Genomic DNA, 27,500 nt, shown 5'->3' on the forward strand with positions numbered 1-27,500 from the left:
CAGCACAACGGTGTTCATGACCCAGTGGGCAAGCCTCTGTTTGGGGACACTCGACTGACTCTAGGGCTCGAACGGGGCTCTCCAAAGGCCCAGAGGACCAGGGAGAGGTCCCATGAGGGAAGAGGCATGGCCTAGGAGGATTCAACCTCTCCTGCAGGAAGAGAAGCACTGATCCGACTGCATCACTGGAGGTCTTAATGTCAGGAAGAACACCACTTAGGGAGCACACGCCACTTCAGGGTATACATCTGCCCTGTAGAAGGAGCCCTGGCCTGAGCGATCGGGGTGGTAGACCACTAAAGTCTTCTGCATCCCATCCAGGGACCAGCCATGGAGATTCCAGAGGTCTGGGCATTGGTGCCAGATGGTGCCCCATCCCTGAGAAAGAAATCCTTCCTCAGGGGAATTTTCCAGGGAGGTGCTGTCGCGAGGAACATGAGGTCCGAGAACCAAGTCTGAGTGGGCCAATACATCGCCACAAGGATGACTTGTTCTTCATACTCCCTGACCTGGCACAGGTGCAAGTAGGCTCACTGGGGGGAATGCGAATTTGCGCAGCACCCGGGGCCAGCTGTGAGCCAGCGTGTCTGTTGCGAGGGAGGGGTTCCGTCAGGGCATACCTGACCGGGCAGTGGCCTACCTGTGCTTTGCCCAATCGGGAGTCTCCACTCTCCCATGAGCATCACCTGCTGCAATAATGCATCCGCTGTGACATTGTATGTGTGATGTTTTGTGTGTGTGTGTCTGTGTGTGTGTATACAATATGTGTGTGTGTGTGTGTGTGTGTATTTGTTATTTGTACATGTGTGTGTATATGTGATGTGTGTGTGTGTGTGTGTGTATTTGTTATTTGTATGTGTGTGTATATGTGATGTGTGTGTGTGTGTGAGTGTGTGTGTGATGTTTTGCGTGTGTGTATGTGTATATACATTGTTTGTGTGTGTGTATACATTATGTGTGTGTGTGTGTGTGTATACAGTATGTGTGTGTGTGTATATACTTTATGTATATGTATGTATGTGTGTGTGTGTGTGTGTGTGTTGTACCTCAGTGTACATGTGTCTCTCCTGCTGCAGATCTTCATGTTGTTTTCTCTGCAGGATGTTTTGCTGTATTGAACACACGTGTTCTGCTGCGTCTTCATTCATCTGTCTGATATTCTTCAGAGCTTCATCATCAGACAAGACGAGAGTCACTCCTTCATCACACAGATCAGACGAGACCTCCGCCCAAACCTCACACACCTCAATCACAAACACACACACACACACACACACACACACACACACACACACACACACACACACACGTAGTGTTTCCATGTTTTACATAATGGTTTTTATACTGTACAAACTTTATATTCTATCCCCTAAACCTAACCCTACCCCTAAACCTAACCCTCACAGAAAACGTTCTGCATTTTTACATTTTCAAAAAACATAATTTAGTATGATTTATAAGCTGTTTTCCTCATGGGGACCGACAAAATGTCCCCACAAGGTCAAACATTTCGGGTTTTACTATCCTTATGGGGACATTTGGTACCCACAAAGTGATAAATACACGCTCACACACACACACACATATATACACACACACACGTATACAAACACACACACATATATATATATATATATACACACACACACACACACACATATATATATATATACACACACACACGTACACACACACACACACACACACACACACACACACACACACACACACACACACACACACACACACACACACACACACGTAGTGTTTCCATGTTTTATGGGGACTTTCCATAGACATAATGGTTTTTATACTGTACAAACTTTATATTCTATCCCCTAAACCTAACCCTACCCCTAAACCTAACCCTCACAGAAAACTTTCAGCATTTTTACATTTTCAAAAAACATAATTTAGTATGATTTATAAGCTGTTTTCCTCATGGGGACCGACAAAATGTCTCCACAAGGTCAAACATTTCGGGTTTTACTATCCTTATGGGGACATTTGGTCCCCACAAAGTGATAAATACACGCTCACACACACACATCTTACACATGTGATCAGTCATTAATGCTGCAGACAGACAGTTGCTGATGTACCTTAAAGTCCAAGTATCTGTGGATGATGTGGAGTGTGATGTCATCTTCTGCGCTCAAACCCGACAGCTGCTCGAATCCTGCAGATACAATTCAAATCAATCAAATCAAATCAAATCAAATCACTTTATTGTCACACTACCATGTACACAAGTGCAACAGTAGGTGAAATTCTTGTGTGCAGTTCCGAGCAACATAGCAGTCATGACAGTGACGAGACATATACCAATTACAATAAACAACATACTTACACAAAACAATTTACATATCAAATGTACACATACTTACACAACACAATAATTATATACAATGCAGAATATAGAACAGAATATACAATACAATACAATAAGTGGGAGTATATGAAATATATATGTGTATATATATATATAGCAGTTGTATTGAGGAGAATATGTTGACAGTCCAGTGTGAGATTATAGCTGAATAAAGTGCAGTGCTAATTATTGATCCTGATAGATCAAGAGTTCAACAGTCTGATTGCTTGGGGGAAAAAGCTATCATGTAGTCGGCTGGTGCGGGTCCTGATGCTGTGATACCGCCTGCCTGATGGTAGCAGTGAGAACAGCCCATGACTTGGGTGACTGGAGTCTCTGATGATCCTCCGAGCTTTTTTCACACACCGCCTGGTATATATGTCCTGGAGGGAGGGAAGCTCACCTCCGATGATGTTCCTGGCAGTTCACACCACCCTTTGCAGGGCTTTGCAGTTGTGCGCGGTGCTATTGCCGTACCAGGCGGTGATGCAGCCAGTCAGGATGCTCTCTACAGTGCTGGTGTAGAACCGTGTGAGGATGTGGTGGTTCATTCCAAACTTCCTCAGCCGTCTCAGGAAGAAGAGGCGCTGGTGAGCCTTCTTCACAACGGCCTCAGTGTGGACCGGACCATGTGAGTTCCTCAGTAATGTGGACACCGAGGAACTTGAAGCTGCTGACTCTCTCCACCGGTGCTCCATTGATGGTGATGGGGCTGTGTTCTCCGCCTTTCTTCCTGAAGTCCACAACAAGCTCCTTGGTTTTACTGACGTTGAGGGAGAGGTTGTGCTCCTGACACCAGCGTGTCAGAGTGTGCACCTCCTCTCTGTAGGCTCTTTCATCATTGTCAGTGATCAGACCTACCACCGTCGTGATCGTCAGCAAACTTAATGATGGCATTGGAGCTATGTGTTGCCACACAGTCATGTGTGTACAGGGAATACAGGAGTGGGCTGAGAACACAGCCCTGCGGGGCTCCAGTGTTGAGGGTCAGTGATGAGGAGGTGTTGCTGCCCATATATATTCAATCATTATAATCACGTATAAAATACACAAAATATATAATAAATACCCAAAACTCTAACTAAATACACACACACACACACACACACACAGTCACAATGTCTTACCCAGTTTACAGAACATGCAGTAGATGTTTGCACGCATGTTTTCTGACACGTCACCGATCGCATGTGATGATGATGACGCGTACTGATGCTGAGAGATGATTGGACGCTTCACGTCTATGAGAAACAGACAGACAGAGTGAGTTCAATAATTAAAATGGAACAGACATTAACCTAATGCCAATTAAAGCCTGCCAACTATCTGTCACTTTACTGCCCGCTGCTTACATCACTGAAGTCAATTCTGAATGGATCACATTTCAGTTTTACAGTTTCAAACACTGCCTTAGTGTCATTACATTTACACATTTGGCAGATGCTTTTATCCAAAGAGACTTACAGAGCACTTATTACAGGGACAATCCCCCCGGAACAACCTGGAGTTAAGTGCCTTCCTCAAGGACACAATGGTGGTGACTGTGGGGATCAAACCAGCGACCTTCTGATTACCAGTTTTGTGCTTTAGCCCACTATGTCACCATTATTTAATCTATTCAATGAACACATACAATATACATAAATACATTTAGCGTGAAGAGGAGTCTGGATCTTCTCAAAGTTTTTAACTTAATACACATCTTATAGAGGTTTTTTTTCCTGGCCTTTCTCATATTTTGCTTGATCACAAGGGTCTTCAACACAAACATATTCATGCATTATTTCTATTAAGCTGCTCGCTGGTGGCATTTACACAAGTTTATTTATATAGTATGCACAATGTACATACACAGAATATACACAATGGTAACTGAAAGTGCTTTACATACAAACGATAAAGAGAAATAAAACAAAAGTATATATAATAAATTAGAAACAATTTAAGAACAAGAAAGAAGTCAATAAATAAATTTGATTAGAATTTTTTTTTAAAATGACTTGATGCATTATACCTGTGATGATGCCCCGCTGGTCTCGTTTGACACCCGTCTCGTCCTCTTCTCTCCTCCACAGCTGCAGCAGGAGTTGCGGTGCGGTCATATCTCTCTCACCACACCACTTCAACACTTGAACGATCGACTGCGGATTCTCACACAACTCCAGCAGAGTCCCCATCAACACAACAAACACGTGTCTGGAGCTTGACTGCACAACACACAGACACACACACACACACACAAACACACAGACAAACACACACACATCATTTTTAATAGTCACAGCACCTCAGAGAACAGTCTCATAATTTTCCTCATGTGCAACTTCAATCCTTCTCTGTCATAGGTCATGAAGAGCTAACAAAACTTGTCGAAACATCAAAAGCCACAACTTGTTTGTTAGATCCAACACCAACTAAGCTCTTAAAAGAGGTATCTCCTGTAATCTCAGAACCTCTTCTTAATATCATTAACTCCTCGCTATGCTTGGGACATGTCCCAAGAAACTTTACAATGGCAATTATCAAACCACTTATTAACTCTTTCCCCGCCAAACACGGAATTTTCCGTGTTTTATGAAAAAACGCTTCCCCGCCAAACACGGAATTTTCCGGGTTTCCGTGTTTTAGGTGTTATACGGTAAGGAAGACCCCTGAGCATGTTTTGAAAGAGTACGCAACTCTTTGATCAAAGAAACAGACTGCGATCGTCTCAAACATGAAGAAGTGGAGTATGAGAAGCTCAAAATATCAGACATAAACATGCCTTTTTCTCAGCTTTTTGTCTGAAATGTTGTTTTTGACAAAACCTACCTCTGTTCAAGTCGCAATAAAAAAAGAACAAATGAAGATAAAATAAAATCGTTTTTTTGCCTAAAAGCAGATGCCCAGATCTTTATTTTGATATATAGCATCTTCATATATTCATGGAAGAAAATATTCTGCGGGCCATTAAACTTTAGCGAAAATCGTCAAAAACCCTGGCGGTGGCTGGCAACTTTTTTTTTAAAACGCTGGCGGGGAAAGAGTTAAGAAGCCACAACTTAATCCTGGAGAATCTGCTAATTATAGACCGATTTCAAATCTCCCGTTTATGTCAAAAATACTAGAAAAGGTAATGTCCTCCCAAATATGTTCATTTCTACAGAGAAATAGTATATATGAAGAATTACTGTCAGGATTTAGGCCTCATCACAGTACAGAGACTGCACTTATCAGAGTTACACATGACTCTTATCATCTGATCGCGGCTGCATTTCTCTTCTAGTGCTTTTAGATCTTAGTGCTGCATTCAACATGATAGATCATGACATTCTCTTGAATAGGCTGGAGAATTATGTTGGCATTTGTGGAGTTTCATTGGATTAGGTCATATTTAGCAGACCGCTATCACTTTGTCTGTGTAAAGAAGGAATAGATCAATCAAACAAAAGTAAAGTATGGAGTGCCACAGGGATCAGTTTTAGGGCCTCTGCTTTTCTCCATGTATTTACATTTACATTTATGCATTTGGCAGATGCTTTTATCCAAAGCAACTTACAAAGCACTTATTACAGGGACAATCCCCCCGGAACAACCCGGAGTTAAGTGTCTTACTCAAGGACACAATGGTGGTGGCTGTGGGGATCGAACCAGCAACCTCCTGATTAACAGTTGTGTGCATTAGCCCACTACACCACCACCACTAATGTATATGCTTCCCCTGGGAGATATTATCAGGAATCGTGGAATAAGTTTCCACTGCTATGCTGATGATACACAACTTTATATTTCTTCAAAACCTGATGAGATTTCACAATTCTCAAAATTAGCAGAGTGTATCAATTAAATAACAGATTGGATAACCAGAAATTTCCTTCTACTCAATTCTGACAAAACAGAGGTTCTAATTATTGGACCAAAAACCTCTAAAAATAAGCTGCTAAAATATAATTTGAATCTAGATGGATGTTCTGTTACATCATCATCAACAGCGAAGAACTTAGGTGTTATGTTTGATACCAATCTGTCCTTTGAAAATCAAATTACAAATGTTTGTAGCACAACATTCTTCCACCTCAGAAATAGTGCTAAATGAAGGCATATGCTCTCTGTTGCTGATGCCGAAAAACTAATTCATGCATTCATGACCTCAAGACTAGATTATTGTAATGCATTACTGGGAGGATGTCCAGCAAGATCAATAAATAAACTTCAACTGGTTAAAAATACAGCAGCCAGAGTGCTGATGAGAACCAAGAAATATTTACATTTACATCTATGAATTTGGCAGATGCTTTTATCCTAAGCAACTTACAGTGCACTTATTACAGGGACAATCCCCCCCGGAGCAACCTGGAGTTAAGTGTCTTACTCAAGGACACAATGGTGGTGACTGTGGGGATCGAACCAGCAACCTTCTGATTACCAGTTATGTGCTTTAGCCCACTACGCCACCACCACTCCAAATATGATCATATTAGCCCCATTTTACCATCGTTACATTGGCTACCCGTTAAATTCTGTATTCATTTTAAAGTTCTGTTAACTACGTACAAAGCTTTGAATGGTCTAGCTCTGCAGTACTTAGCCTAAGTGATCTTCTGTCACGCTATATTCCAACACGTTCATTACAATCACAAAATTCTGGCCTGTTAATAGTTCCTAGAATATCAAAATCCACAAAAGGAGGTAGATCCTTTTCATATTTGGCTCCTAAACTATGGAATAGTCTCCCAAACACTGTTCGAGATGCAGACACACTCTCTCAGTTTAAGTCTAGACTAAAGACTCTATTTAGCCAGACATACACCTAATTTATCCTCCAACCCACAATTAGTCTGCTTTAGTTGGGTCTGCCGGAACCAGAAACATTGATCATGATCTATAACTCTGCAATAAATTTAATGGCATCTACGGTAATATTAATTTATTTGTTTCCCTGTCTCAACCTCGGGACTCCTATCCTGAGGTCACCAGAACCGGTCCGATCCAGCACCATTCCTGCTTCATGTTGGACTCCACTGCTACGCGTCTCTGAATGATGATGACTAAATGCAGCCGGTGCCAGCCAAACATCACTTCAGTCTATTATGATGGACTTCAGAAGACAAAAGCCTTCATCAGCCAATTAACAAGGACAATTGCTTCTATGTGAATTTCTGCAGTTAATCCATGATGGATGACATGAATCATTAATCTTACGGTTCAAACAAAATCTATGACCCTTAACACTTACTTAGTTTAATCATTTTAAACCATGACTTTAACGATACATAAGTAATATTTACTTTATATTCATGATGTTAGTCAGAGGGGAACTGGCCCCCACAGTGAGTCTGGTTTAGGGTTAGGGTGGGGTTAGTCAGAGGGGAACTGGCCCCACAGTGAGTCTGGTTTAGGGTTAGGGTGGGGTTAGTCAGAGGGGAACTGGCCCCCACAGTGAGTCTGGTTTAGGGTTAGGGTGGGGTTAGTCAGAGGGGAACTGGCTCCCACAGTGAGTCTGGTTTAGGGTTAGGGTGGGGTTAGTCAGAGGGGAACTGGTCCCCACAGTGAGTCTGGTTTAGGGTTAGGGTGGGGTTAGTCAGAGGGGAACTGGCCCCCACAGTGAGTCTGGTTTAGGGTTAGGGTGGGGTTAGTCAGAGGGGAACTGGCCCCCACAGTGAGTCTGGTTTAGGGTTACGGTGGGATTAGTCAGAGGGGAACTGGCCCCCACAGTGAGTCTGGTTTAGGGTTAGGGAGGGGTTAGCCAGAGGGGAACTGGCTCCCACAGTGAGTCTGGTTTAGGTTTAGGGTGGGGTTAGTCAGAGGGGAACTGGTCCCCACAGTGAGTCTGGTTTAGGGTTAGGGTGGGGTTAGCCAGAGGGGAACTGGTCCCCACAGTGAGTCTGGTTTAGGGTTAGGATGGGGTTAGTCAGAGGGGAACTGGCTCCCACAGTGAGTCTGGGTTAGGGTGGGGTTAGTCAGATGGGTACTGGCCCCCACAGTGAATCTGGTTTAGGGTTAGGGTGGGGTTACCCAGAGGGGAACTGGCTCCCACAGTGAGTCTGGTTTAGGTTTAGGGTGGGGATAGTCAGAGGGGAACTGGTCCCCATAGTGTGTCTGGTTTAGGGTTAGGGTGGGGTTAGCCAGAGGGGAACTGGCTCCCACAGTGAGTCTGGTTTAGGGTGGGGTTAGTCAGAGGGGAACTGGCCCCCACAGTGAGTCTAGGTTAGGGTGGGGTTAGTCAGATGGGTACTGGCCCCCACAGTGAATCTGGTTTAGGGTTAGGGTGGGGTTTGTCAGAGGGGAACTGGCCCCCACAGTGAGTCTGGTTTAGGATTAGGGTGGGGTAAGTCAGAGGGGAACTGGCCCCCACAGTGAGTCTGGTTTAGGGTTAGGGTAGGGTTTAATAATTGTATTAACATTTTTAAACAGAGACGCACAAACATGACGCACTAGAATGTTCGGTGGGAGTTTGTTTGACGTCCGAATTACGTTAAATTTAAAGAGACAAATAACGTCTTCTCCTCTTGAGTCACTACAGTAAACGGTTGCTGCTGGTACTCACAGTGATGACACAAGTGTACTACGGTACATGACACACACACATTCATTCACTCTGATGATTGGCTGAATGTTTGTGTGATGTTGATCTACTCACCTGTAACAGCTGTAGCAGCAGATTAACTCCATGTCTCTCCACAAACCCATCCTCTGTACTGAAACAACCCACAACACATGACCTGCACACACACACACACACACACACACACACACACACACACACACACACACACACACACACACACACACACACACACACACACACACACACACAAACACACATGCACACACAATAAACAAGTTCAGAATCAGTTTATATTACTCCACTTCCTCCTAAAAAGACCATCTAAACCAGAATGCTGGTCTGGTCTGGTTTATGCTGGTCAAGCTGGGCTAGTTTAAAAGCCTGGTGAGGACACCAGAACCCAAAACACAACATAAGCTGCTGACCAGCAATGCTGTTCTTTTCAGCAGGGCTCTTTAAAAACAAAGAGACAGAGAAGTTGATCTCTCACAGAATAATCTACATGAAAGACATCAGTCTGGCTTCAAAAAAGGACACTCAACAGAGACTGCTCTCTTGTCATTAGCTGAAACCCTGTGACTGGTGAGAGCTATCTCCAAATCATCCATCCTCATCCTCCTTGATTTGTGTGCTGCTTACCATACAGTAAACCACCAGATTCTCCTGTCCACCATCTCTGACCTGTATCATAGGAACTGCGCTTGGATGGTTTGAGTCATATCTCATTGGCAGATTGTTCAAGGTCTCCTGGAAAAGACACACCAGCTGACCACTGGGGTTCCTCAAGGATCACTGCTTGGACCCCTCCTCTTCTCACTCTACCCTACATCACTAGTACTTATCACTGAGGCACATGGTTTCTCATACCACTGCTTCGCAGATGATACGCAGATCTACCTGTCATTCCAGCCTGACGACCCCACCGTCTCAGCTCGTATCTCTGCCTGCCTCTCATAGATCTCAGCCTGGATGAAGGAATGTCACCTTCAGCGCAACCTTGCCAAGACAGAACTCCAGCCAACCCATCTGTTGACCACAACCTCACTATTCATCTTGGATCAACTACACTAACACCAACCAGAACAGCCCAGAACCTGGGAGTGGTGGTAGCTTAGTTTAACTGCTTAATTAGCTTAAGATTAACTCATCAACCGACTGGTCTTGCAGGTTCACGCTTTACAACATCAGGAAAATCAGACCTGTCCTGTCTGAATACGTTGCACAGCTCCTGGTCCAAGCTCGGGTCATTTCAAGACTGGACTACTACAATGCTCTGTTGGTCGTTCTCCCAACTAGCATGATTAAGCCACTGCAGATGGTCCAGAATGCAGCAGCGCATCTGGTCTTTAATCAGCCAAAAAGGGCTCATGTCACCCCACTCTGGATTTCACTCCACTGATTACCTGTAGCTGCCCGCATCAGATTCAAGGCTTTGACTCTTGCCTTCAGGACAGCCAATGGAACTGCACCCACTTACTTCAATTCACCTCTCCAGGTCTATGCTCCAACTCCCTCTCTGCACTCTATGAATAAGTGACCAGTGTACCCATTACAAAGAAGCTCAAAGTCCATTTCACGATCATTAGTCTCTCTGACCTGGGCATCAAAGGAACTGCATTTGGATGGTTTGAGTCAGTAACAAGATTCTATATATGTTGCCAAGGAGGAATCAAACAATTGATTTTATTTTCACACACATTAACATGCCGACACACACAGGACATGCGTGCTAGTCTCTCCCTCTCCACCTCTGCATTTCTGCAACAATGTTACAGCTGTTACAGCTGTGAATCATCAAGAGTGGACTCATGTGAGGGGCTCTGTGTATCTCAGCAAGTATTGACGCTGACTAGCACACCTGGAGTTCGCTAGTTTGAATCCAGGGTGTGCTGAGTGACTCCAGTCAGGTCTCCTAAGCAACCAAATTGGGCTGGTTGCTAGGGAGGGTAGAGTCACATGGGGTAACCTCCCCGTGGTCGGGGTTAGTGGTTCTTCCTCACAACGGGGCACGTGGTAAGTTGTGCATGGATCGTTCTCTTTCTCTATTCCTCTGTGATGGAATGAGCTTCCAACCTTCACACGAGCTGCTGTTTCCATCTCATCATTCAAGAACACATCTGTCCCGCAAGCTATTAACCAATCCACACTAATTGCACTTACTACTGCGCTACTGGGGTGTGTATGTGTGTGTGTGTGTGTGTGTATGTGTGTGTGTGATTGTTGTGTGGGCACATGTCTAAATTACATTGTGGGGACCAAATGGGGAGGGGGGGTGTTGTGTGTGTTTGTGTGAGTGTGTGTGTGTGTATGTCTGTGTTTGTATGTGTGTTTGTGTGTGTGTGTATGTGTGTTTGTGTGTGTGTGTATGTGTGTTTGTGTGTGCGTATGTGTGTGTGTATGTATGTGTGTGTGTGTATGTATGTGTTTGTGTGTGTGTATGTGTGTGTTTATTTATATGTGTATGTATGTGTGTGTGTGTGTGAGTGTGTTTGTGTGTGTGTATGTGTGTGTTTATATGTATGTGTGTATGTATGTGTGTGTGTGTGTGTGAGTGAGTGTGTTTGTGTTTGTGTGTGTGTGTGTTTATATGTATGTGTGTATGTATGTATGTATGTGTGTGTGTGTGTATGTATGTGTGTGTGTATGTATGTGTGTATGTATGTATGTGTGTGTGTATGTATGTGTGTGTGTGTGTGTGTATGTGTGTGTGTGTGTATGTATGTGTGTGTGTGTGTGTGAGTGTGTGTGTGTGTGTGTGAGTGTGTATGTGTGTGTGTGTATGTATGTATGTGTGTATGTATGTATGTGTGTGTGTGTATGTATGTGTGTGTGTGTGTGTGTGTATGTATGTGTGTGTGTGTGTGAGTGTGTGTGTGTGTGTGAGTGTGTATGTGTGTGTGAGTGTGTATGTGTGTGAGTGTGTGTGTGTGTGTGTGAGTGCGCGTGTTTTTGTGATTTACGAGGACAATTTTGTAAGTTACAAATTAGTAATTACAAGGGTATTATGCTATAAATGTGATTTATGAGGACATTTCTAGTGTCCCCATAATTCAAATCGCTTAAAAATCATACTAAACAATGTTTTATTGAAAATGTACAAATGCAGAAGGTTTTATGTGAGGGTTAGGTTTAGGGGTTGTGTTAGGTTTAGAGGATAGAATCTATAGTTTATACAGTATAAAAGTCATTATGTCTATGGAAAGTCCTCATAACGATAGGTAGACCAACATGTGTGTGTGAGTGTGTGTGTGAGTATGTATGTGTGTGTGTGTGTGTGTGTGTGTGTGTATGTATGTGTGTGTGTGTGTGTGTGTATGTATGTGTGTGTGTGTGTATGTATGTGTGTGTGTGTGTGTGTGTGTGTGTATGTATGTGTGTGTGTGTGTGTGTGTGTATGTGTGTGTGTGTGTGTGTGTGTGTGTGTGTATGTATGTATGTGTGTGTGTGTGTGTGTGTATGTATGTGTGTGTGTGTGTGTGTATGTATGTGTGTGTGTGTGTGTGTGTGTATGTGTGTGTGTGTGTGTGTGTGTGTGTGTGTGTGTATGTGTGTGTGTGTGTATGTATGTGTCTGTTTGGGGCGGCTGTGGCTCAGTTGGTAGAGCGGGTCGGCCACTAATCGCAGGGTTGGTGTGTGTGTTTGTGTTTGTGTATGTGTGTGTGTTTGTGTGTATGTGTGTGTTTATATGTATGTGTATGTGTGTGTGTATGTATGTGTGTGTGTGTGTGTGTGTGTCTCACCAAACACAGTCAATGGTGGCCAGCAGCAGTTTATTGTGACCCAAACCACTGGAGAGCATAGCAGAATCTAAACTCAAATACTGAAGCACCATGTCCACTCCATCACTGCCAAACAACTCCTGAAAGCACACAGATCTACACATCACACTTAATCGACTGTCATAAACATTAACCATCAATTAATCATTAATACCGAAAAATGCTTGTGCAGGACTCTAAATGACATGTACAGGTGTTGAATTATAATTTAAATAAATATAATACAGAAATGCAAGATATGCATTGATATTTTTACTTTACTGTAATTTAATACGTTTATGCTGTTTTGTGTACATTTGTGAATTGTTTAATTTACTGTAATGTTTTACAGTTAATAATACGTTTTAGGCTAATGAAGACGTCTTGATGAAGGTTTTGTCGCCTCCTACTGGTGTAAATGTGTAATATCACTGGGATGAATATAAATCTCAGCTGTAACACTAGCGGAGTGATACAAACAGTGAAGTGTCCAAATGCAGTTGGACTCTATATCAGCACTCTTGGAATGCCTCTCATCCAATTAGATTGAAGGACTGATGTATAAGACACTTTGCAGCACACACTTTATGATCTGTATGATTGGTGATTGACTCACCTTGCGGTGCGTGTCTCCCACACAGAGCGCAGACAGAACGAACAGAGTGTCGATCTGAATCTCCAGACAGACAGCATCATCTGTGTTCTGTCCCGCAGTGAACCAGCGTAGAACACCTGCACACACACACACTCTATTACACCACCAGGTGAACACTATAGTTATTATGACATCACGTCACACACTCACCCACAAGCTGCCCGATGGCTCCTTGATCACACAGATCCTGATTCAGCAGCTCGTCGCTCAGAGATGCCACACACCTGAGCACATGCATACAATATCTCATCTGAGCCTTCTTCCCGCCATGCCCGCTGGTTCCATGCAAACTCTGACCCCGCCCACTGATGGTGTCTGATGGAGAGAGAGAGATGTTTGAGCAGATAGCTCTCACTCAATGGGTCGTTGTCTGAAGTGTGCTCTTACCTTCCTGCAGACACCAGTCGAGCAGCAGCAGCAGACACGTGTTGGCTTGACACGTCATGTAGTCATCCCGCATGAGAGGAGCGAGCGTGCTCAGTGTGGCCAACGCCTGCAACTGCAGCTCCTCCTGCTGGCTGGAGGTCCAACTGCGTCTGCTGCTCTGGACACCACATGATCTGGGCTTTATCAGCAGCATCAGAGCGAGCATCACACGACTCTCTTTAAACGACTGAACACACAAACACAGATCGATGCAGAGATACTGAAGGTGAAACTCAAGCCGTCGCTGAACAGTCAACATTCAGTTTAATTTCGATCACCGTCTGACCTGCAGGGCTGGGAGATCTTTGGACAGCACAACAATCACATTCAACAAGAGTTTCTTCATTTCAAAGTCCTCCTGATTGAAGGAGAGTTTGAGGTTTCGCAGCAGAGGATTGTGGCTCTTTACTGACAAACACAAGAGATACAGTGACTTTATCTTCATTTCACTCTTATTTATGAACGTATGAATATTCCAGATTCAGTACAAGTTCAACTCAATTGACAGCATTTGTGGCACAATGTTAAACAACTCGTCCTTAAGACAAAATACTGTTTCAAAAGTATTGACACAAGACATATGTGATTTTACTGCATCTGAGTAAAGTTACAGACAATATTCAGATTAAAGGGTTTTCTTGTCATGTCACTAAAGTTGGAAAATTGGATGTAACTTACACAGAACATGTCCAGTCAGTGTGATCGGGACCCGACTGAAGGGGTTTATTGTGCAATAACAATCGGCTGACTTTACATTAATTATAGGCTACTAACCAAAGAAATAAATACATGGAATGAAATGATTGGTTTGCATTTAAATGATCTTATTTTAGAAGAAATGGTTGAACTGCGTCAGAGTTCTGTTAGTGTTTATATTGTGAAAATGACCATCTGACTCATTATTCAGCCTATTACAAGACTACTTGCCACATAAACAAATAGATAAACTTGAAACATTGATTTGCACTGAAATTGTGTAATTATATGAGATATTGAGAATAGCTGAAAAGCTGAAATTAAACCTCCGTTTCGGTTGTTTATTTTTTAAGTCATGAACTTCTGACTGATTAATATGCATCTGGTTAGGGTGAGGAGGAGGGCGTGGCCAGGCTGTAAGGTTGGCGCCTGGTGCTGATTTACCTCAATCAGCCGAGAGAGATAAAGAGGACCCGGAGACGCCAGTGAGAGAGAGAGAGAGAGAGATGCACGTGGAGTGTGTGTGTGCATCAATGTTTGTGTGTGTTTGAGTAAAACAGCTTGTGATTAAAAGTCCTTGTGTTTGTTCACCCGGTTTCCGCCTGCTCCTGTACACATACACACACACAGCAGTGTTTTGTGTGTGCACTTTTGTTGTGTTTCGGTTCTGTGTTTTATGTTGAATTAAAGTCTTTTTGATTGTTAATCCGGTTCCTGCTTCCTCCTTTCCCGATGAACGAGAGGCTTGTCTACCACAGTGTGTAATTAAACTTCATATATAAAGTATTCATTACAAGTATATGAAACATGTTTAATGTATAATCATAGACCCAAAGTTTTTTGGATGTGATAAAAGTTTTTGGGTGAATTAAAATGCACAATTCTTAAGTAATAATTGTCCTAAGAACATATTTATTTAGTATTACAGATATGACATCTGTTTGTTACATGCGTGACAGTTGTGAAAGCAGCACTGGGAGCATGAGGGAAACCATCAAAAGACTTCGGTCTCTGAGATACGTATATTTTATTACATTATAATGCCCATCAAGGCTGCATGATGAACAGAGATAAGATTGGAAAAGCCATTTTTCCATGGTATGTTTGACATTTTTGTGGAATTGCACATCTTATAACAAGAACAATTGCCAAATAAATAAATAAATGCACATGAAACATTGATTTTAATTTAAATAATTGTATTAGATTACTTGTAGAGATCGCAGAGTGCTACGTGAAACAGGAGACAGCTCGCAAGGACCCGCATGAACACTCTGACAAGTGGAGCTGCAGTTGTTTCACACCAATAACAGACCACTAGATGGCGCCACTGACCAATCAGAATCGGATATTCCAGGCTGCCGTGTAATAAGTGATTTAATGACAGTAAAATCATGTTAACACACATATTGTTTATGTCTTGTGTCTATACTTGTGAAACAGTATTTTAATGTTTACAGATTAAACCCCATTGACTTGCATTGGAAGTGTCTCACTGGAACACACATTTAAAGAAAAGGAGGAACGAGTCGAAATGAATTTGTGTGATCAATATTATTCCACAAATGCTGTCGATTGAACTGAACTTGTACTGAACCCGGAATATTCCTTTAATACTAGAATATGAAAACTTACACTCAGGAAATGTGACCAGCAGTGAGAGATGTTTGACAAACCCGCTCTCCTAAAACACAGAATAATTATCATTAGACTCGTTTGAGATGTGATGACAGTAAATGAGAGAGATGCTGCTGTCAGAGGAGTGAAATAACATCAAACTCCTGCTGAAACAGACACATACACAAACAAAGGCAGATACCGTGTGATTTACAGGCATGTCAACTCTTACAAAAATTGAAAGTTCATGGCAAATTTTCAGCAAACAAGCCACAAATGTTCCACTGATAATTTTCTCATGCAAATGAGCCTTGTGGGAAGTTTGTGTTAAGTGTTGTTAAAGGTTTGCCGGAGGTTCACCACTACCGCTGAAGAGCTGCAAACTTCTGGCAAACATCTGTGGCGAATCAAATCCTAATAAAGAATGGCAAGTTTATCAGAACTCAACATTTTAGCAATTTCAATTCTGCTGCTTTTAAATGAAATAAATATGATAAACAAGTCATTGTTTCATAAAGACACGTATTTGAGACATTTTATGACTACAGTCACTCATCCCATTAAGAGATCGTTCTGTCAGGCTGTTCTCATATAATTCAGACACATAAAAACATGATATTACAGTTTAAATAAAACATTTACACAAGAATACACATCACAGTTGTTTAGGCCAATGAGCATTAACTATCAATATCATGTCATTTCCTGATTTCAGATTACACAGATGGTAAAAACACAAATGCAGCGCCACTAAAAACAACAAGAGGATTTTATAGTGATGGGAAGTAGAACTTTTTAAAGCAATGAGGCTTTATAACAAATGTATTGAAATGGGTATATTACTCAAAAAGTTGTACATGATTATATATAAATATATATTTTTTTCTCCCCAATTTGTAGCGCCCAATTCCCAATGCTCTCTTAGTCCTCGTGGTGGCGTAGTGACTCGCCTCAATCCGGGTTGCCTTCGCGTCTGAGACCGTCACCCCACGCATCTTATCACGTGGCTAACAACTTTTTCAAGATGCCGCCGAGTATGGCTGCTGCGCTGTCTTGGATGTTGTCTGCCTTATTGTCTATGATAGACAAACACTTTTGGACATTGATTCTTCAATAGCACACCGAAATAAAAGGTTAAGGGAAATTAGAGGTTAGCTCACTCTCCATCTCTGTTGCGGATGTAACCCGATCATTCCGACGGGTGAATATCCGTAAAGCCGCGAGTCCAGATGGCATTCCGGGCCACTTCATCAGAGCGTGTGCGAATCAACTGGCTGGTGTTTTTAAGGACATTTTCATTCTGTCCCTCTCCCTGTCTGTAGTCCCCACATGCTTCAAAACATCAACCATTGTGCCTGTACCGAAGCAAGCCACAATCACTTGCTTAAATGACTGGCATCCTGTTGCTCTGACCCCCATCGTCAGCAAATGCTTTGAGAGGTCTATCAGAGATCACATCTGCTCTGTGCTGCCCCCCTCTTTGGACCCATTGCAGTTTGCCTACCGCAACAACCGCTCCACTGATGATGCCATTGCATCTACAATACACACTGCTCTCTCCCATCTGGAGAAAGGAACACATATGTGAGAATGCTGTTTGTAGACTACAGCTCAGTATTCAACACCATAGTGCCCTCCAAGCTTGATGAGAAACTCCGGGCTCTGGGCTTAAACAGCTCGCTGTGCAGCTGGATCCTGGATTTCCTGTCAGGCAGACGTCAGGTGGTTAGAATGGGCAGCAACACCTCCTCATCACTGACCCTCAACACTGGAGCCCCGCAGGGCTGTTTTCTCAGCCCACTCCTGTATTCACTGTACACACATGACTGTGTGGCAACACATGGCTCCAATGCCATCATTAAGTTTGCTGACGATACGACGGTGGTAGGTCTGATCACTGACAATGATGAAAGAGCCTACAGAGAGGAGGTGCACACTCTGACACGCTGGTGTCAGGAGCACAACCTCTCCCTCAACGTCAGTAAAACCAAGGAGCTTGTAGTGGACTTCAGGAGGAAAGACAGAGAACACAGCCCCATCACCATTAATGGAGCACCGGTAGAGAGAGTCAGCAGTTCCTCGGTGTCCACATCACTGAGGAACTCACATGGTCCGTCCACACTGAGGCCGTTGTGAAGAAGGCTCACCAGCGCCTCTTCTTCCTGAGACGGCTGAGGAAGTTTGGAATGAACCAACACATCCTCACACGGTTCTACACCAGCACTGTAGAGAGCATCCTGACTGGCTGCATCACCGCCTGGTACGGCAATAGCACCGCCCACAACTGCAAAGCCCTGCAAAGGGTGGTGCGAACTGCCAGAAACATCATCGGAGGTGAGCTTCCCTCCCTCCAGGACATATATAACAGGCGGTGTGTGACAAAAGCTCGGAGGATCATCAGAGACTCACCCGAGTCATGGGCTGTTCTCACTGCTACCATCAGGCAGGCGGTATCGCAGCATCAGGACCCGCACCAGCCGACTACATGACAGCTTCAACCCCAAGCAATCCGACTTCTGAACTCTTGATTGCTCACGATACATATATCAGCACTTTATTAGCCTCAGACTGGACCCACATTTTATACTTCTCTTAATAACACACTGACAACTGACTATCAACAGACAGAATGTCAACACAACACTCTATGTTTAGTTGGGGGATTATCATTAGGATAAAATAAGCGCCTTTTGTGTTTATTTTGAGGATGAATTGACTCACAATGAACGGAGCATTTTGATTGGCTGCGATCAGTGATGTCAGCACCAGCAGGTCGTTTCTCAGCTGTTGATCATAATGACTGGAGCCGCTAACAAGCTGCTGCAGAAACGCCTCTTTCAAAGACCTGCACAAATAATGCCATCATTCAGCGCCACATCTCAACCTTGACAAACACAAAACTGTGTCTTTACTCACATTATACAGTTCATGTTGCTGAGCTGAGCAGTCACTTCCTCTCTACAAGCGTTTTCTAGAAGGTTCCACAAGATCTCTGTGGAGCAGAACAGAATCTGTCCAGACGGGTCTCGTTCACTCATGTGGAAACAGATCTTCTCAGCGGCCTGAGCTTTCAACATTACAGTACAGTTCACTTCTGCAAACACAACATACCGTCACAATACACCACATGCAATAGTGCAGACCGGGGCTACTTGTCATCTCAGTAAACATAAACTTTTGAGTCAAAAGTCCAATTGCACATTCACACCCCATATACTTGTGACATCATGAGTCAACGTGCGATCAATGTTTCTTGTTTCTTGGCTGAAAATTGTGAAAATGTTCAAAAGCTTCTTTATAGTGAAGACTTCAAAGTTTGTTTAGACAGAAATTTACTTATCATCAAAATCAAACCCAGTCTGAGAAATATGACAACTTGCCCCACTCTCCCCTACAGTGTACTAATTTTGGTTTACTCGCTAATATATGGTGACAGGTGTTTGTCTGACAGTAGAAGTCTCTTCATGTTCTGATATAAGATCAGATATCAAGTGAAACAGGATGTGAGGTTACCTGACGTTCGGGACATGATCTGTAGTGTCTGCAGGAGCCTCAGTTTGATTGACAGCTGCTTCTCCATCAGGGCGAGTGACATCACGAGGGTCTCGGCTAGACCACTGCGCTCTACCATCTGCCCTCGGTACTCGGCACGCGTGGGACAAACCCCTAAACACACACACACACAAGTGCACACACGCACACATACACACACAAACACCCACACAACCACACACAACCACACAAACACACACACATATACACAAACACACACACACACACACACACACACAAACAAACACACACACACATATACAAATACACAGACACACACACAACCACATAAACACAAACACATTATTATGAATCCAAACTCAGATGTGTTCACACTTAAAGAGCTCGATCATCACTCACCATCAGAACCAGCTTTGGCTTTTTCATGGCTGTAAAAGGCGATTATTGATGAACAGATCTGATGTCTGACTTCCGTCACTGGAACCCTCATCAGATAACCTGTTTTTACACACATATACATTGGAAATAAAAAGTATGTGAACCCTTTGGAATTAGCTAGTTTTTTTGTTGTTGCTCTAATTGGTCAAAAAAATGTGTCTCATCTTCACCAAAGTCACAAGTGTAGACAAACACAATGTGGCACAGCCACCCTGACATTATCCTGTAGGATATCTTGATAAACTTGGGAATACATTGTTCACTCCATGATGGCAAGTGGTCCAGGCCCCGAAGCATTAAAGCAGCCCCAAATCATGACACTCCTTCCACCATTGGGATGATGTTTTCATGTTGGTATGTGGTGCCCTTTTTACAACATATGTAGTGCTGCAAGTTCTTACCAAACAATTCAACCTTAATTTCACCAGCCCACAAAATGTTTCCCTGCTAACGTTGTGGAGTGTGAAGCTGTTTTACCTCACTGATCATTCTGCGGTGTGTCCTTTGAGTCATCTTGACTGTATGGCCACTTCTAGAGATAGTACTAAATCATATCCATTTATAGACAGTTTGTCTAACTGTGGACAGATGAATATCTAATGGCCACTTCTAGTGAGAGTACCTATAGTACTAAATCATCTCCATTTATAGACAGTTTGTCTAACTGTGAACAGATGAATATCTAACGGCCACTTCTAGAGAGAGTACCTATAGTACTAAATCACCTCCATATATTGACAGTTTGTCTAACTGTGGACAGATGAATATCTAACGGCCACTCCTAGTGAGAGTACCTATAGTACTAAATCACCTCCATGTATAGACAGTTTGTCTAACTGTGGACAGATGAATATCTAACGGCCAATTCTAGTGAGAGTACCTATAGTACTAAATCATCTCCATTTATAGACAGTTTGTCTAACTGTGAACAGATGAATATCTAACGGCCACTTCTATAGAGAGTACCTATAGTACTAAATCACCTCCATATATAGACAGTTTGTCTAACTGTGGACAGATGAATATCTAATGGCCACTTCTAGTGAGAGTACCTATAGTACTAAATCACCTCCATTTATAGACAGTTTGTCTAACTGTGGACAGATGAATATCTAATGGCCACTTCTAGTGAGAGTACCTATAGTACTAAATCATCTCCATTTATAGACAGTTTGTCTAACTGTGGACAGATGAATATCTAACGGCCACTTCTAGTGAGAGTACCTATAGTACTGTTACGAATGGACAGTGAAGGCAGACGAGGAGATGCAGATCCAAATGCAGTTCAATTTTATTAACCAAACAAACAAGGCAGGTACAAGGAAAACTCGGGAACAAAGGAAAAACCCTCAATGGGGAAATAAACACAAGACTGAGGAAACAGGTAGGGAACACATACCGGGCTAACAACATTCAACGAACGACAAGGAGTGAACAAAAAGCAGGGCTTAAATACACAGTGAGTGATGACTGAATAAGACAAAGGTGAGAACAAAATGGCAGTGATGATGGCAGGTGGATTCTGGGAAGTGTAGTTCTTTAACAATGACAAGTGAACACGAAGGCTAACAAAGAGACTAAGGGGCTACACAAGGGACAAAAGTGAAAACTAAGGAATGCAAAGGTGACAAAAATGGCAGACAAAGGGCAACAGTGAAACAAGACAAGGAATTCCTAACATAGCCCCCCCTCAAGGATCGGATTCCAGACGATCAAAATAACATAAAACAAAACAAAAAATGGGAAGAACAAAGGTCCATTGACTGGGGTGAAGCTCGTGGTGGGCAGACAGACCAAGGGGAGCAACGAAGGGCAGACAGGCAGTCCAGGGGGCCACGAGGGGCAGACAGACAGTCCAGGGGGCAACGAGGGGCAGACAGGCAGTCCAGGGGGCAACGAGGGGCAGACAGGCAGTCCAGGGGGCAACAAGGGGCAGGCAGGAAGTCCAGGGGGGCAACAAGGGGCAGGCAGGAAGTCCAGGGGGGCACAAAGGGCAGGCAGGAAGTCCAAGAGGCACACAGGGCAGGCAGGAAGTCCTGGGGGGCACACAGGGCAAGGACAGGTTCAGGTGGTCTGGCTCGCTGGCCACAGGGCAAGGGTAGGTTCAGGAGGCCTGGGAGCTGGCCACAGGGCAGGGACAGGTTCAGGTGGTCTGGGAGCTGGCCACAGGGCAAGGGTAGGTTCAGGAGATCTGGGAGCCGGCCACAGGGCAAGGATAGGTTTGGGGAACCTGGGAGGAGGCCACTGGACTGGGACCCGGTCAGGAGTCCTGGGAGGAGGCCACAGGGCAGGGACCGGTTCAGGAGGCCTGGGAAGAGGCCATAGGACAGGGACCGGGTCAGGAGGCCTGGGAGGACGCCACAGGACAGGGACCGGGTCAGGGGGCCTGGGAAGAGGCCATAGGACAGGGACCGGGTCAGGAGGCCTGGGAGGAGGCCACAGGACTGGGACCGGGTCAGGAGGCCTGGGAGGTGGCCACAGAACTGGAACAGGGTCAGGAGGCCTGGGAGGAGGCCACAGGATGGGAACAGGGTCAGGGGGCCTGGGCAGAGGCCACAGGACAGGGAGCGGGTCAGGAGGCCTGGGAGGAGGCCACAGGTCAGAAACAGGGTCTGGGGCCCTGGGAGAAGGCCACCGGACAGGGACAGGTTCAGGAGGCCTAGCCGAGGGAGGTAGCGCCATAGGAGGCTCTAGAGGCGGAGCCGTAGGAGGCTCGAGAGGCTTGAGAGGCGGAGCCCTGGAAGACTCGGGAGGCGGAGCCGTAGGGGGCTCTGGAGGTGGAGCCGTAGAAGGCGCTGGAGGAGGAGCCGTAGGAGGCGTGAGAGGCGGAGCCCTAGAAAGCTCTGGAGTATCTGGGAGCAGAGCCGTAGGAGGCTTGTGAGGCAGAGCCCTAGAAAGCTCAGGAGTCTCTGGGAGCAGAGCCGTAGGAGGCTCAGGAGGTGGAGCCGTAGGGGGCTCGGGAGGTGGAGCCGTAGGAGGCTCTGGAGGTGGAGCCGTAGGAGGCTCTGGAGGAGCCGTAGGAGGCTCGAGAGGCGGAGCCCTAGAAAGCTCTGGAGTCTTTGGGAGCAGAGCCATAGGAGGCTCGGGGAGAAGGGCCGTGGAAGACTCGAGAGGCTCTGGAGGCGGAGCCCTGGAAGGCTCGAGAGGCTTGAGGGGTGGAGCCCTAGAAGGCTCGAGGGGCGGAGCCCTGGGAAGCTCGGGAGGAGTTCTAGAAGATTCGGTAGGCGGAGCTCTGGAGAGCTCGGAAGGCAGAGCTCTGGAGAGCTCGGGAGGCGGAGCTCTGGAAATCTCGGGAGGCGGAGCTCTGGAAAGCTCGGGAGGCAGAGCTCTGTAAAGCTCGGGAGGCGGAGCTCTGTAAAGTTCGGGAGGCGGAGCTCTGTAAAGCTCGGGAGGCAGAGCTCTGGAAAGCTTGGGAGGCTCAGAAGGCTGAGCTCTGGAAAGCTCGGGAGGCGGAGCTCTGGAAAGCTCGGAAGGCGGAGCTCTGGAAAGCTCGGGAGGCTCAGAAGGCGGAGCTCTGGAAGGCTCGAGAGGCTTGAGAGGCGGAGCCCTGAAAGGCTCGAGAGGCTTGAGAGGCAGAGCCCTGGAAGGCTCGAGAGGCTTGAGAGGCAGAGCCCTGGAAGGCTTGAGAGGCGGAGCCCTGGAAGGCTCGAGAGGTGAAGCTCTGGAAAGCTTGAAAGGCAGAGCTCTGGAAAGCTCAGAAGGTGGAGCTCTGTAAGGCTCGAGAGGCTTGAGAGGCGGAGCCCTGGAAGGCTTGAGAGGCGGAGCCCTGGAAGGCTCGAGTGGCTCGGGAGGCAGAGCTCTGGAAAGTTCAGAGGGCAGAGCTCTGGAAAGCTCGGGAGGCTCGGAGGGCGGAGCTCTGGAAAGCTCGGGAGGCGGAGCTCTGGAAGGCTCAGGAGGCGGAGCTCTGGAAGGCTCGGGAGGCAGAGCTCTGGAAAGTTCAGAGGGCAGAGCTCTGGAAAGCTCGGGAGGCTCGGAGGGCGGAGCTCTGGAAAGCTCGGGAGGCGGAGCTCTGGAAGGCTCAGGAGGCGGAGCTCTGGAAGGCTCGGGAGGCGGAGCTCTGGAAAGCTCGGGAGGCGGAGCTCTGGAAAGCTCGGGAGGTGGAGCTCTGGAAAGCTCAGGAAGCTCAGAAGGCGGAGCTCTGGAAAGCTTGGAAGGCGGAGCTCTGGAAAGCTCGGGAGGAGGAGCCTTGGGAGGCTCGAGAGATGCTGACTCTTGGACGGGCATGACCACTGGCGCTGGCTCTTGGATGGTCATGGCTACTGGCGCTGGCTCTTGGACGGTCGAGACTACAGGTGCTGGCTCAGGGACGGTCGAGGCTACAGGCGCTGGCTCAGGGACGGTCGAGGCTACAGGCGCTGGCTCAGGGACGGTCGAGGCTACAGGCGCTGGCTCAGGGACGGTCGAGGCTACAGGCGCTGGCTCGCAGACCGGGGCAGACGAGGGCTCTGGCTCGCTGACCGTGGCTGACGAGGGCTCTGGCTTGCAGACCGGGGCAGGCTCTGGCTCGCTGACCGTAGCTGACGAGGACTCTGGCTCGCAGACCGGGGCAGGCGAGGGCTCTGGCTCGCTGACCGGAGCAGACGAGGGCTCTGGCTCGCAGACCGGGACAGGCGTGAACACTGGCTCGCTGGCCGTGGCAGGCGTGGGCTCTGGCTCGCTGACCGTGGCAGGCGGAGACTGGGGAGCAGAAGCCTTTCCTCTTCTCCTCCTCCGCCGGGTGGACGAAGCTGGCAACGCAGGCTCGTTGGCCGTGGCAGGCGTGAAGGGACGAACCACGGGTGAATGGAGGGTTAACACTGTGGGAGGAGTGGCAGGGTTCTCCTCGATGACGCCCACAGTAAACGGTGAACCGCAGGCCAGCAGAGTCTCCTCCACGAACGCGTGGAGCGTCCAGCCGCGCGTTGCCAGTGGCAACCGCTCCTTGAGCGCACTGTTCAGGCTCGCCCGAAAAACCCCACCAGGTCGGAGTCAGGGAATTCGGTGGCACTCGCGAATCGTGGAGGAAATCGTGGATGTGGTCCTCCACCAGACGATTTCCTGACTAAGGCTGAGCAGCTGACAGCTCGCTTTATAACCGCTGGATCCATGTTTGGTCGCTCGTTCTGTTACTGAATGGGCAGCGAAGGCAGACGAGGAGATGCGGATCCAAATGCAGTTCAATTTTATTAACCAAACAAACAAGGCAGGTACAAGGAAAACTCAGGAACAAAGGAAAAACCCTCAATGGGGAAATAAACACAAGACTGAGGAAACAGGTAGGGAACACATACCGGCTAACAACATTCAACGAACGACAAGGAGTGAACAAAAAGCAGGGCTTAAATACACAGTGAGTGATGACTGATTAAGACACAGGTGAGAACAAAATGGCAGTGATGATGGCAGGTGGATTCTGGGAAGTGTAGTTCTTTAACAATGACAAGTGAACACGAAGGCTAACAAAGAGACTAAGGGGCTACACAAGGGACAAAAGTGAAAACTAAGGAATGCAAAGGTGACAAAAATGGCAGACAAAGGACAACAGTGAAACAAGACAAGGAATTCCTAACAAGCACTAAATCATCTCCATTTATAGACAGTTTGTCTAACTGTGGACAGATGAATATCTAACGGCCACTTCTAGTGAGAGTACCTATAGTACTAAATCATTTCCATTTATAGACAGTTTGTCTAACTGTGGACAGATGAATATCTAATGGCCACCTATAGTGAGAGTACCTATAGTACTAAATCATCTCCATTTATAGACAGTTTGTCTAACTGTGGACAGATGAATATCTAACAGACACTTCTAGTGAGAGTACCTATAGTACTAAATCATCTCCATATATAGACAGTTTGTCTAACTGTGGACAGATGAATATCTAACGGACACTTCTAGAGTACCTATAGTACTAAATCACCTCCATATATAGACAGTTTGTCTAACTGTGGACAGATGAATATCTAACGGACACTTCTAGAGTACCTATAGTACTAAATCACCTCCATATATAGACAGTGTGTCTAACTGTGGACAGATGAATATCTAACGGCCACTTCTAGTGAGAGTACCTATAGTACTAAATCATCTCCATTTATAGACAGTTTGTCTAACTGTGGACAGATGAATATCTAACGGCCACTTCTAGAGAGAGTACCTATAGTACTAAATCATCTCCATTTATAGACAGTTTGTCTAACTGTGGACAGATGAATATCTAACGGCCACTTCTAGTGAGAGTACCTATAGTACTAAATCATCTCCATTTATAGACAGTCTGTCTAACTGTGAACAGATGAATATCTAACGGCCACTTCTAGAGAGAGTACCTATAGTACTAAATCATCTCCATTTATAGACAGTTTGTCTTACTGTGAACAGATGAATATCCAATGGCCACTTCTAGAGAGAGTACCTATAGTACTAAATCATCTCCATTTATAGACAGTCTGTCTAACTGTGAACAGATGAATATCTAACGGACACTTCTAGAGAGAGTACCTATAGTACTAAATCATCTCCATTTATAGACAGTTTGTCTAACTGTGAACAGATGAATATCTAACGGCCACTTCTAGTGAGAGTACCTATAGTACTAAATCATCTCCATTTATAGACAGTTTGTCTAACTGTGGACAGATGAATATCTAACGGCCACTTCTAGTGAGAGTACCTATAGTAATAAATCATCTCCATTTATAGACAGTTTGTCTAACTGTGGACAGATGAATATCTAACGGCCACTTCTAGTGAGAGTACCTATAGTACTAAATCATCTCCATTTATAGACAGTTTGTCTAACTGTGAACAGATGAATATCTAACGGCCACTTCTAGTGAGAGTACCTATAGTAATAAATCATCTCCATTTATAGACAGTTTGTCTAACTGTGGACAGATGAATATCTAACGGCCACTTCTAGTGAGAGTACCTATAGTACTAAATCATCTCCATTTATAGACAGTCTGTCTAACTGTGAACAGATTAATATCTAACGGCCACTTCTAGAGAGAGTACCTATAGTACTAAATCATCTCCATTTATAGACAGTTTGTCTTACTGTGAACAGATGAATATCTAATGGCCACTTCTAGAGAGAGTACCTATAGTACTAAATCATCTCCATTTATAGACAGTCTGTCTAACTGTGAACAGATGAATATCTAACGGCCACTTCTAGAGAGAGTACCTATAGTACTAAATCATCTCCATTTATAGACAGTTTGTCTTACTGTGAACAGATGAATATCTAATGGCCACTTCTAGAGAGAGTACCTATAGTACTAAATCATCTCCAATTATAGACAGTCTGTCTAACTGTGAACAGATGAATATCTAATGGCCACTTCTAGAGAGAGTACCTATAGTACTAAATCATCTCCATTTATAGACAGTTTGTCTCACTGTGGACAGATGAATACCTAACGGCCACTTCTAGAGAGAGTACCAATAGTACTAAATCATCTCCATTTATAGACAGTTTGTCTAACTGTGAA

The 27,500-nt window shown here is 45.2% G+C and overlaps 1 protein-coding gene across 1 annotated transcript in view; it reads right to left on the reverse strand.

The window, feature by feature from the left end:
* Window positions 1–27,500, reverse strand: part of LOC127619719 (cilia- and flagella-associated protein 69-like) — a 37,332-nt gene that overhangs the window by 1,441 nt on the left and 8,391 nt on the right. Inside the window, exons 6-20 of the mRNA XM_052092679.1 lie at window positions 19,983–20,081; window positions 19,584–19,736; window positions 18,987–19,164; window positions 18,792–18,915; window positions 16,089–16,137; window positions 14,044–14,165; window positions 13,719–13,944; window positions 13,482–13,646; window positions 13,293–13,408; window positions 12,659–12,777; window positions 8,991–9,072; window positions 4,386–4,578; window positions 3,499–3,612; window positions 2,103–2,179; window positions 1,047–1,244 (exon numbers count right to left, since the gene is read on the reverse strand). Of these exons, the coding sequence (XP_051948639.1) occupies window positions 1,047–1,244; window positions 2,103–2,179; window positions 3,499–3,612; window positions 4,386–4,578; window positions 8,991–9,072; window positions 12,659–12,777; window positions 13,293–13,408; window positions 13,482–13,646; window positions 13,719–13,944; window positions 14,044–14,165; window positions 16,089–16,137; window positions 18,792–18,915; window positions 18,987–19,164; window positions 19,584–19,736; window positions 19,983–20,081 (2,015 nt within the window). The remainder of the gene's footprint in view (window positions 1–1,046; window positions 1,245–2,102; window positions 2,180–3,498; window positions 3,613–4,385; window positions 4,579–8,990; window positions 9,073–12,658; window positions 12,778–13,292; window positions 13,409–13,481; window positions 13,647–13,718; window positions 13,945–14,043; window positions 14,166–16,088; window positions 16,138–18,791; window positions 18,916–18,986; window positions 19,165–19,583; window positions 19,737–19,982; window positions 20,082–27,500) is intronic.

The sequence above is a fragment of the Xyrauchen texanus genome, chromosome 26, assembly GCF_025860055.1.
Source record: "Xyrauchen texanus isolate HMW12.3.18 chromosome 26, RBS_HiC_50CHRs, whole genome shotgun sequence".
NCBI lineage: Eukaryota > Metazoa > Chordata > Actinopteri > Cypriniformes > Catostomidae > Xyrauchen > Xyrauchen texanus.